Source organism: Crinia signifera, chromosome 2, assembly GCF_055691185.1.
Source record: "Crinia signifera chromosome 2, ASM5569118v1, whole genome shotgun sequence".
NCBI lineage: Eukaryota > Metazoa > Chordata > Amphibia > Anura > Myobatrachidae > Crinia > Crinia signifera.
The window spans coordinates 281730858-281743324 of NC_139218.1; the positions used below are offsets into that span (position 1 = coordinate 281730858).

Genomic DNA, 12467 nt, shown 5'->3' on the forward strand with positions numbered 1-12467 from the left:
AGTTAGTGGAGGATTCAGTCCACTATGAACACCAAAACTAAGGACCTGTAGGCTGCATGCACTCGCAGGCTAGCTGCATGCCCACCAAACCCCGCTGCCCACATCCCCTTGCTAGCATGCGAGGGGATGTGGACATGAACACATGCCCTCGCAGAGAGGATTAAACCAACCATTGAGTGGCCCATTTGTCTCTTGCTACCTTCACTTTTTCTTCTGCACCATTAAGGGGCATTGTAGTGATAATGGTGGTGGGGGGGACCTCATTCAAGGTTTTGGTATGGGGCCCGCACAGTTCTAGTTACTCCCCTATGTGTGTGTGTTGGGGGGTGAGGGTGGGGGGGGGGTACATGCTATAATATTTTATAATATAATATTTGCGGCTAACCACTGAAAACGAGTGCTTCCGGGGGTTTAACAACAAATATTATATGATAAATGGGCCCCATAGTGTGTTAAGGAAACTCTTTTATAAATTGATTTATTTTACTGCAAAAAACCCTGTTTTTTATACAAAGCCTGGGCTGTTTTTTATAATGGATGCAGGTACAGGTGACGAGAAATGTGCTGCAATAAGACACAGTGGTGTATTCATGTACATTACGCAAAATTAATTGATACTTATCACTATCACATCGGTTCGATGCGATATATAACTTTGGTAAGTAGCAATTCATGTATACTCACCTTTCCGGTAATGTGATGTGGTATCTCGGGCTCCAGTGTAGCTGGTCCTACTCTGTGGTGTTGAATTCAGCTGGCAGGTCCCTCTGCACATGCGTCAGCACCTCAGGACGCTGCAGGGAGGTCAGGGGGCAGAGCTTCCGCTGGGTGCTGGGCACCGAGCAGGGAAGCACTTTGCTTGCTTGCCATTTCCGCACCAATGTTCAGATTCCGACATCCTGAAATGGCGAATCTGAACACCATGGAGAAGCATAAAGCAGATCTTTCCATCCCACTGTGAATCACACTCACCATACTAAAGTATGGTGATGCGATTCAGACATGGAGCTGGGGTGCCATAGGAGAAGTCTGGAACTAATGTATATCAAATATTTTTTTTTTCTTAGATTTATGTATGTTTAGTATATTTGCAAACAAACTAATAAGTATTTTTTAGATGATCTAAATACTAATAGCATTATGTTGACAGAACTGCTTTAAAAAGGGACAGTTCAGTAATTATCTTGACTAAAAGGTGCCTTGAAAAAGTCATGGAGACCCAAAGGGTGCCTTGCACCGAAAAAGTTTGGGAACCACTGCCTGTAGTGCGTCATCCTGCGCCGGGCACCGAGTCCCCGCAGAGCGCTACGCCTCCTGATTCTCCCGCTGTGTGGATCAGCGAGGGAGACCGCGCTACTACCACTAACAGGGGTCTTTCCCCCAGCCCCGCTTCCGCACCTCTACTGGCAGCCGCACCTCTGCTCTCCGGGGCACCACCGCTTCTTGCTGCTGGACAAGCCCGGATTCCAGCATGCAACCCCGGGCAAAAGGTCATATTACCCCTGGGCCAAAGGGCATGTTTACCCCTGGGCACAAGGGCATGTTTACCCCTGGGCACAAGGGCATGTTTACCCCTGGGCACAAGGGCATGTTTACCCCTGGGCACAAGGGCATGTTTACCCCTGGGCACAAGGGCATGTTTACCCCTGGGCACAAGGGCATGTTTACCCCTGGGCACAAGGGCATGTTTACCCCTGGGCACAAGGGCATGTTTACCCCTGGGCACAAGGGCATGTTTACCCCTGGGCACAAGGGCATGTTTACCCCTGGGCACAAGGGCATGTTTACCCCTGGGCACAAGGGCATGTTTACCCCTGGGCACAAGGGCATGTTTACCCCTGGGCACAAGGGCATGTTTGCCCTGGCATCAAGCATGCAACCTGTAGCAATGAGCATGTAGGTAAGCGGCACTTATGTGACATTATATGTACTAAGCGTTACAGCGTGTGGTATTATATGTAATGGGCATGCCGGTGTTTTGTAGAATGTGTAATGGGCATTATGGCATGTGGAATAACATGTAATGGGTGTGTGACATGTGTAATAGGCATTGCATTGTAAAAAAAAATATCCACGCCTTCGGCGCGCACTGCCCCTATTTTTAGTTTGTCTGGCTCCTACACTTTCATGCTGGCTCCTAGATTTTAAAAAAATTTGTCAAGCCCTGCTTTAGCAGGATATAACGGATAGACAAAGATGCTACCCAAGTATCTAAACCTGTGGTGGGGGATGGAGGTATTACATATAGGTGTCAGAGAGGTCTCCCTTCTCTTATGATGATATGTATACTCCAGATAATCCCAGCTTCCATCAAGGTTTTTATGATGGGCTTTGGTTAGGTATATAGGGTGAGCGTGCTCTCATGTATAGGGAAGTACTAAGGATATAAACGGTGGGCACCTGCTGTCCCTGAATAATCCAGGAACCCCCTGATTAGAATGACTCCATTGCAGGGTGAGTTCCTATGTTATCAGTGGATGAGTGTCCACTTAAGAGTATTATATTAAATATAGTAAATCAGTCTTGTGCCTCCCAAGGTCTGCTGCTTTCTCCCACTTGTGTGTGGCCACAGTGGTGGGGGGGATGAACGGCACCTGTTAGGCAGTCAATCTGTTTAGGAAAGAGTAGATGAGATTAAGAACAGAAGTGCAGGGTATGAAGTCCCTGTACTTTGAAAGATTGTGCGGAGAAGGCAGGAAAGGGATGCGGGGGAGGAGATAAGAAGTACCTGTACGTGATAGCCGGGTAATGCGCCTGAAGCCAATGCTGCTGTGTGTGACGCTGAGAAGCAGCGTCTGCGGGGGTTCCACAACCAACTATCGTTTCACCGGTTGGGGCTTTGTCAAGGCACAAAGCCCCACCCGGTGAAACGATCGTTGGTTGGTTGTAAAACGTCGGACGTCGCAAGTAAAATTGTACAGGTGTGTGTGTGTGTGTAAGTGCGTATCTGCTGTTTGTGGACAGTCCCCGTCTACGGTCGAACGGTCGCAAGAAAACAGATTGTATAGATGTGTATCCAGCTTTAGTCCTGCATATCCTGTAAGCTACAGAACAAGAATCTGCTTTCAGATGTTAGTGCAAGCAAGCTGCCATGAAGTGTTTTAGTGGCATATGTGGCTGATAGAATCAGGGCAAGGTGTACTAAGCCTTGTAAAGTGATAAAATGGACCGTGATAAACCACCAGCAAATCAGCTCTTGTCATTTTTCAAATACAGCCTGTGACATGACAGGAGAATATTGGCTGGTATTTTATCACACTCTGTTTTATCACTTTTGAAGCTTAGTACATCTGGCCCTCAGTCTGTAGATTATAGTTTACAATATGATCCTCGGAGTCTTTTACCAGTGGATTGAAGAGTGATGTAAATGGTTTCTGATTTTTAAACCTGTTATTCAGAGGTGTAGTAAACGGACTAGCTAGTATGTGCTTTCTCTAATAGCCATGGGTGTGAAGGAAGTTCTACAGTAGTTTAACTTTTTATTTTAGCAAATGTGTCCTGTGAATATCCTGGTGACTATTGTGAAATAGGTGTTGCCTTTTTTCCCCTCAAAAGAAACCTATGAAAGCATAAAAACACTTGTGTATTTTGCTCATTTGAACTACCTAGGAGAAGTATTACCCATGTCCTAAATTATTCCAAAACTTTATTATCAGAAGTCTGCTGCAATTTGTTGGCATCTGTCTAAATACTTGTCCCAAGATTTACCCAGCTGTCGTCCCATTGCGAGTGCCTTTTTGTACTGTATGCCTTAAATTTTTTGAAAACCTCAATATTTTCTCATTTCAGATTTGAATATCTCTTTAATTTTGACAACACATTTGAAATACATGATGATATAGAAGTATTGAAACGAATGGGTATGGCTTTTGGGTTGGAAACTGGGAGCTGTTCTGCAGAAGACTTAAAAATCGCACGGAGCTTGGTACCAAAAGCGCTGGAACCGTATGTAACAGGTAGGTCCTTGTATTGCTTTCTCAAAACATAACAGATATATATATATATATATATATAATTTTTATTTTTTTATTTTTTTTAAAGGTCAGAATGAATTAAACCCAATGTAGCAGCTATCTCCTATAAGTTGGCATCAATATAAAAATGTTTCTTAAAATATTTAAAATGCTAAAATCTTAATCTCGTGTATTGTAGTAATACATTGAATATAAAACCCAAATTCTGTTAACCACATAAGTACACAGCGTGTATAGGATATCTTATAACAAGCTTTTTCCTTGCCTAGCTAACTGTAGGCAGGTAGTCTAAAGCTGGGTACACATCTATACAATCCTTTTTTTTTTGCAAGCGTTCGGCCGACCGTACTCCCGTCGGACCGTCCGCAAACAGCCGACACGCGCGTACACACCTGTACAATTTACTTGCGACGTCTGATGTACTCCCGTCCAAACAGTCGCAAGAAAAGGATTGTACCACCGTACACACTCTCCCGATTTGGGCTATTCACACTTCACATGTGACCAAAATTATAATAATGGGCTGGGTTAGGGCATAATTATAGCAGTCACCCTTTTACCTATTAAAAAAAAAAACGGCGTGGGGTCCCCCCCACAGCCGTAACCAGCACCAGGCTGAAGGAGCCGGGGCTGGTATTAAAAAATCAGGAAACCCGACAAATAGGGCTTCGCTGATTTTTTAAAACCAGCCCCAGGCTCCAGGTCCGGGGCTGGTTCCCAAAATACGGGGGACAAAATGACTAGGGGTCCCCCGTATTTTAAGAACCAGCCCCAGGCACAACCAGCCAGCAGGGTAATGCCACAGCCGGGGGACACTTATAAGTTCCCGCGGCCAAAGCATTCATCCCTACTGACCAGTCAGCCTGGCCAGGGGCCCTGGGGGAGTGGGGACCCCCCCAATGAAGGGGTCCCCCCCCTCCAGGACTTACCTGACCAGGCTGAAGCCTGGTACTGTCCCCGATGCCCCTGGGCGGTGGGCATCGGGCTGATGGAATGGTGTAAAAAAAATAGAATAAAAACTATTGTTTTTTCCTGTGGAACTATGAGTCCCAGCAAGCCTCCCCCGCATGCTGGGACTTGGAGAACCACAAGTCCCAGCATGCGGGGCATTAAAGGGCCCGCTGGCACTTGTAGTTCCACAGAAAAAAAAATAGTTAAATAAATACACACTGACACATATGAAAAATAAAAGTTTAATACATACATACATTACACAAACACACTGATACTTACCTATCTTGATCCTGTAGGTAGGTCCCTGGGTCCGGTCCACTGGCTTGGTTCCGGGGCTGGTCCGGGTCCGGGGCTCCAGGGCTGAAGAGTCCGGGGTCCTGGATCCGTAGTAATCCAAATGGGTACCTGGGGAAGGAAATCCAACTCGCCTGTCTTCTGGCGACCACCCCGGCATCTGCTGTTCAAGACGCGCTGCTCCCGGCTTCTGTGGTACCGCTCTGCCTCCGCTGTATACTAGAGATGCAGAGGTCCTTCTCCCTCGGCGTGTCTGCTCAGAATGATTTCTGGCCAATCAGGAGCCGAGAAAGTCGGCTCCTGATTGGCCAGAAATCATTCTGAGGAGAGACGCCGAGGGAGAAGGACCTCTGCATCTCTAGTATACAGCGGAGGCAGAGCGGTACCACAGAAGCCGGGAGCAGCGCGTCTTGAATTGAAGATGCCAGGGTGGACAGGACAGGTGAGTAGGATTTGCTTCCCCAGGTACCCCTTTGGAGTACTACGGATCCAGGACCCCGGACTCTTCAGCCCCGGACCCTGGGACCTACCTACTGGATCAAGATAGGTAAGTATCAGTATGTGTGTGTGTAATGTATGTATTAAAGTTTTATTTTTCTGTGTTGTCAGTGTGTGTTTATTTAACTCTTTCTTTTACTGTAGAACTACAAGTGCCAGCGGGCCCTTTAATGCTCCGCAGGCTGGGACTTGTGGTTCTCCAAGTCCCAGCCTGCTGGGGAGGCTTGCTGGGACTCATAGTTCCACAGTAAAAGACAATAGTTTTTATTCTATTTTTTTTACACCATTCCATCAGCCCGATGCCCACCGCCCAGGGGCATCGGGGACAGTACCAGGCTTCAGCCTGGTCAGGTAAGTCCTGGAGGGGGGGGGACCCCTTTATTGGGAGGGTCCCCACTCCCCCAGGACCCCTGGCCAGGCTGACCGGTCACAGGTATGAATGCTTTGGCCGGGGGGACTTGTATAAAAAGTCTCCCCCCGGCTGTGGCATTACCCTGCTGGCTGGTTGTGCCTGGGGCTGGTTCTTAAAATACGGGGGACCCCTAGTCATTTTGTCCCCCGTATTTAGGGAACCAGCCCCGGACCTGGAGCCTGGGGCTGGTTTTAAAAAATCAGCGAAGCCCTATTTGTCGGGTTTCCTGATTTTTTTTAATACCAGCCCCGGCTCCTTCAGCCTGGTGCTGGTTACGGCTGTGGGGGGGACCCCACGCCGTTTTTTTTTTTTTTTTTAGTCAAAGCTAGAACGCCCACATGGGCGTTCCAGCTTTGTCAGTATAGTCGCAAGGACGGCAGCATATCGGTCGGACGTGCGTACACACTGCACTTTTGTACCGATATGGGGCCGTCCTGTCGGATGAAAATTAAACTGCAAAGAACCATCGACCGACCGAGTATGGACGGTCAAGACAGTTTTTTGCCGTTTATCGGTCGGTAGGGACAGTGTACACACCTATACAATTGAACGGCTGTCCGACCCAGAACGGAAGAACGGCCTGACAATTGTATATATGTGTACCCAGCTTTATTCTCCTCTCCCCCCCCCCCCCCCCCCCCCCTTCCTTCCTGTTCAGCTGTAGGCTACTTCTTTCAGTACTAGAAATGTACAATTTTACTGCAAACCAAGGATAGTATATGCATGCACCCTGTAATGGACTATTGTAGTGTTGTTCAAATCGCATGCGGATAAAATTGCACTGCGTATAAAATCCAAATTGCATAGCTCACATTGATCTAGGCTCAAATCGCACTTAGCACACATCTGTGTGGGTGCACCATAAGGCCTAAAGGACTGGAGCTGATTTTTGCAAAGGAGTAGGCTGGATGTCTACCTGTGAGTGTGGTAAGTCCATATGATTTCATTTTCGACATGCATGTTACGTAAACATGTCAAACGTCACTTTGATGTGATTTAAGACCTAATTGTCAACATTCTGCTTGCTGACGTAATGACTGCGTAACTTTATCTATTCCGTCTCCAGTTTTTGTTGTATGTTACCATCTTCTGACTATAGGGGTCTTTGTACTAAGCTTTGCAGAGAACATCCCAGCCAATCAGGTCATTCTAACTTGTTACAGGCTGTATTTCAAAAATGACAAAAGAATATTGGTTGGTAATTTATATCATCTATACGCTGTATCGCTCTCCTAGGCTTAATGCAGTGGTAGCCAACTCCAGTCTTCGAGAGCTACCAACAGTACACATTTTCCAGACAACCTAGCTGCTGCGCTCATTACTGACTGACACATTTTAAATGATCCACAGGTGGAGCTAATTACTTCCTTTACTTCTGTGAGGAGATCTGGAAAACATTAACTGTTGGTAGCTCTTGAGGACTGGAGTTGGCTACCCCAGGCTTAATGTATAGACCCCTTAGTTTGACATGTTCTCTACATAGCCACTTAAGCAAAATATTTGGCTGTGCAGCGTAGTTTTGAGATCAGTATGGTCATGCTTCTTATATTGGAATATCCTATTGTAAAAGCTGCCATAGTAGAGTAATTATAGAAACAGTTATCTATTTGCTTATTTCATAATCAGAATGTTCACATGAAGAGTAGGTGCAGGGTGCCCTGTGCCAGGTGGCCAGCTGGTGCACTAGAGTTTGGGAGCACCCACCAGACGGCTCAGTGCAAGCAAAATCCTATAGCACTAATGCTTTGCGCATTCTTTCATATTTAGGATAACAGTGCAGCCATTTTTTGAGTAATCTGCAACAGTGAATCCTAACCACCCCTGCTTGACCTCTCACATGTAGAAATGTAGGAAATTGTATTGATGTTGGTTTGTGACCGGCACAAACCAACATCATAGACATCCATCCAGTGGTAGTTATTTATTTACAGTTTCTTATGTAACGCAGCATATTCCGTTGCGCTTTACAATTGGAAACGGTGATTAAACAAACTGGGTAGATACAAACCGACATGGAGGTAGGAGGGCCCTGCTTACAATCTTGCAAAATATTTTGTTGGGGCCTGTCATAAAACTGATCAGTTAAATGTGGGTGTCTGCATTTTAATTGAAATCTCGAGGGGGTCAGATGGCTTACTTTTTTCTTTTTCCAGAAATGGCTCAGGGATCAATCAGCAGCGTGTATGTTTCATCTACATCAGTTTCAGTGTCAAATGGACGTAGATTTTCAGCCAGGTAATACTGCAATATTTTCTTGATTTTTCACAAAATGAGTTGCCCTCTAAATTGTCTCATAACAGTCAAAGCCTCCTTGATTTTAAGGCCCACATTTAATAGAGCGATATGAGCACTTTTCATGTGATTCTGGCGGATTGATGCAATAGGAACACATGGGGAGTGTCACATCACATGACCTTTTCCTGCGATTGCGTGGCACGTTCCTGTGCGCATTGTAGTTGCAAGTCAGACGGGCCGCCATGAATATTCATCACAGCCCTTGCTGGGATCGCATAAGATACATCGTATGTAAAATGGCCACATACGATGTGTCCTATGTGATCCTGCTTGCCTTTGCGAGGGAACCAGAATAAGGGCCTGCTGGGTCAACCTGCTGAGATTTCGCCCTGCGGGCTGCGACACTGCTTGCTCTTGTACTGCTGCTTCAGTGCGGTGATTGTTAGTAGATGCCAGCGCTGGGGCTGACCAGACAAGGAGCCTGAGGTCTGGTTAGCCCCATGGCAGAGAGCATATTAGTAAGTGGAACTCATGTGGCATACTATTTCATGGATGTGTGATGTATAATAGGCATTATGGTGTAATGACTCCTGACTGACGCCTGCACTTTCATCTTTTTCCACTAACCATGATCACTGATTGAGCATTTAGAAAACTAGAACCAGCCTTTGCTTTTGCCTTTTTATTTAATCTAAGGAAATTCAGTTTTCATGCAGGATAGTATAAATTATTTATTTTTTTGGTACTTGTTTCCTAGCACGGCGCCCATCGTATGCCATCGCATACGCACTGTACAATTTTAATATCGCATCGCATGCCATTACAATGGCATGCGATGCGATTTTTAATTGTACAGGCACCCTGATGGGTGATTACTATGTTAAATGCACCCCCATTGTTCACGCCACCCCGAAGCTTGGCGAGCGCAGCGGTACACGTCCTCCGACCTTTTCATACACCCACTATCCACGTCTGCGTGGAATTGATAATATATAGTGTGGCGAGTGCAGCGAGCCACCGAGCCTGAAGCATGGCGAGCGGACGCGGAATTCATGTGAAGTAATCCGCGTCCCCTCACGGGGCTCGCCGCGCTTCAGGCTCGGTGGCTTGCTGTGCTCGCCACACTATATAAAATCAACTCCACGCCGACGTGGATAGTGGGGTTATGAAAAGGTCGGAGGACGCGTACTGCTGCGCTCGCCACGCTTCGGGTTGGCATTCATAGTGGTGGTGGCGTTAACAATGGAGGTGCATTTAACATAGTAATCACCCATCAGGGTGCCTGTACAATTAAAAAATCGGGTCGCATGCGATCGAAACGATGGCATAAGATGAAAATCGTGGGCGCCGTGCTAGGAAACAAGTACCATTTTTTTTTTTTCAACCAAGCTTAAACACTTCGAATGCTGCATGCAGCATAAAATGTGTCCAAATCTTAAGTTCTGCAGTTGACCAACAGTGGAAAAGTATTGGTGCAGTCAATTTAATGTTATGCATTTTTTTTTTTTTACTTTCCTAATGCTTTTATTTTTAGAATACAGGTTGAGCATTCATTATCCAAAATATTCTGAAAACCAATGGCAGGTATTCAATGCCGGTGCGAGGGGGTTAAACTGCGAGGATCACAGAAAACCAGTGATCCTCGCAGTTTAACCCCCGCGCCGGCCGCTCGCACTATGCAACGTTCATCCTCGCAGTCACAGAATGGCGAGGATTCCCCTAAACTGCGAGAGCCGAGGCTAGTGCAGCAAACTCGCTGTAATTAGCCTCGATTCTCGCAGCTTTTGGAGGCACATACGCAAATTCCCCCTCGATCAAAAAACGGAGCGAGGGGGAATTTGCATATGAGGGGGGTCAGTTGAATACTGACAGGGTGAGCTGTGACTGCGAGCAAAAAGTCCTGATCGCAGTCACCGCTCGCCCACGGCATTGAATATATGCCATAGTCTCCAAAATGTACTATTTTTATTTATTTTTTTGCTAAAATCCTACAAGGTACACCTGTAACTGGCACTACTGGGAAAATATGTAACTGGCAATCAATATATGCCACAAAATGATTGCTTGGCATTCAAATTTAGTGTCTGAGATTGTGCACAAACTGTTTTCATGTTTTAAAACCTTGTTTTATGCACAAATAAAAGGTTTGTGCTTATAAATCATAAATGCAAGATATCTCAAAATACCTCATTCAAATCTAAAATATTCAAAAATACAGAATCTGTTATCCAAAATGCTTCTGGTTCCAAGCATTTGGGTAAGTGATATTGCACCTGTAAACGCTGTACACCTAAGTATTGTGCTATTCAGTAAAATAAAGTTTTTTTTGTTTTTTTTTTAGTGACTTGACCACAGATGGGATGTTGGCAACTAGTTCCAATGGATCACAATACAGCAGCTCTAGGGTGGAGACACCTGTGTCTTACGTTGGAGATGAGGATGACGACGATGATGATGACTTCAATGAAAATGATGATGATGACTGATGTGCTGAAATATATTCAGAAAGAAAAAGCTTCAGGAACTTTTGTGTGGTGTTATTTTTACTTATTCCTTTTTGTTTTGTCCCGTTTAACATCACTGCTGAAGAAACCTTGGCAAGGCAATTGGTCATAACCCAAGCAAGGATGTTTCTAAATTAGGGTATTCCCTCCATTTTTTTTTTGCTGTGGATTTTTTGAGTAGCCTAATTCAATGGGTTACATAAAAAAAAAAAAAATGGTCATCACAGAATTTTGCATCAGTTTCTTACTGTATTCACATAAATAAAAATAAAATGTTATGCTTAAATGTAAAAAGCAAAACTTTGTTTACCAAATTAGCATTTATTTGAGTGCTTCAATAATGTGGGGTAAAGTATGGTTTTGTGAAATCATGCAAAGTCCAAAGACACTTATTTTTCCTTCTCCCAAAAGCATCTGAAGTTCAGAAAGTTTAACAGCCAGTTTGTATGCTTTTGTATATGTTGAAAAATAAAATACGGGCAAAGGTTTTTCTGCAATACCGGAGCAGCTATTTGAAATATCTTGAAGGTTGCTGTATACAATATATAAATATTGCTTTATAGTATAATTTGCCTGAATTCTTCCAGGCAAAAATTTTGAGTTTTTTCTTTTCTTTTTTTTTTTTATATATATAGTTTACATAATTATCATTTAAAAAAAAATGTCCTGAAGCAAGTTTTGTATTTGTTTCCTAAAAAAACGCTTTGTAATCTATTATATTATTGAAATTATAGAGTTTTAACAGTTTGTCTTGTTTTCTCCATGTTTGTGAAATCATTTTTAGCAGTTTTTATTATCTATGATAAATTTGAAAGCAATCTATAGTGGTTTCGGATGAAAATTCAAACTAGTTACCTGCACATATGTGGTCAGCTGCCTGCTGAAATACAATATTCTTATTGGAGCATAGATATTTGTGTAATTTTATTAACTATACAGAGACTTATAAATTGCTAAACTGTTTTAATAAAAAAAAATGCATGGGCATTAAAGTTGTTTTTTCCTAATTTTAATTTTGAGTTCTTTTTAGAGATGCATGAGAATTCTGGGGAATAAGGAGTTGTACAGTCGGTACACATTGCTCACTACTTCACAAGCATGAATTGGTCCTGCAAAATAAATTAATTGCTATTGGTCTCATCCTGAAATACCTAGTGCAGTGGTCCCCAAACTGTCTGCTGTGGCAACCAGGGCTGCCTCAAACACTTGCAGTGGGTGCCTTTTGGTTAGTGGTTTTGCCTATAAATTTGACCATTAATATAAAATGGTCCTGAACCACCATCTGTGGCTTCCAATGCTAAAATATGTGGACAAAATAGTGTCAGATATGCTGTTAGGGATGTGATTTCCCCCCCATCCCCCTTAAGAATAAAATGTAACACAATTTACTTTAATATTTTCTCTATCATTCTTATGGGATACAGGGAAGTCGTTCTTAACGATGGGGAAAAGAGCTTATCCGAAGGAGACAGGCACATATAAAACTTTATACAGGGTGTACTGGCTGCTCCCCTCCCTCTAGCTTCAGTTTGAGAACTGTGCTTCAGGAGAAGCACGGATCAGGAAGAGCTCCAGAGAGTTTTATCTTCTGTTTTA

At 44.2% G+C, this 12467-nt stretch overlaps 1 protein-coding gene across 5 annotated transcripts in view; it reads left to right on the forward strand.

Annotated features, from left to right (window-relative positions):
• The window catches only part of TFDP1 (transcription factor Dp-1), an 88780-nt gene extending 77162 nt beyond the window's left edge, over positions 1 to 11618 (forward strand). For all 5 annotated transcript variants that reach the window (XM_083168723.1, XM_083168722.1, XM_083168725.1 and 2 more), the window contains 3 exons: positions 3790 to 3956; positions 8286 to 8367; positions 10709 to 11618. In XM_083168723.1, the coding sequence (XP_083024849.1) occupies positions 3790 to 3956; positions 8286 to 8367; positions 10709 to 10853 (394 nt within the window). In that variant the 3' untranslated portion in view covers positions 10854 to 11618. The remainder of the gene's footprint in view (positions 1 to 3789; positions 3957 to 8285; positions 8368 to 10708) is intronic.
• The last annotated feature ends 849 nt before the right edge of the window (positions 11619 to 12467 follow it).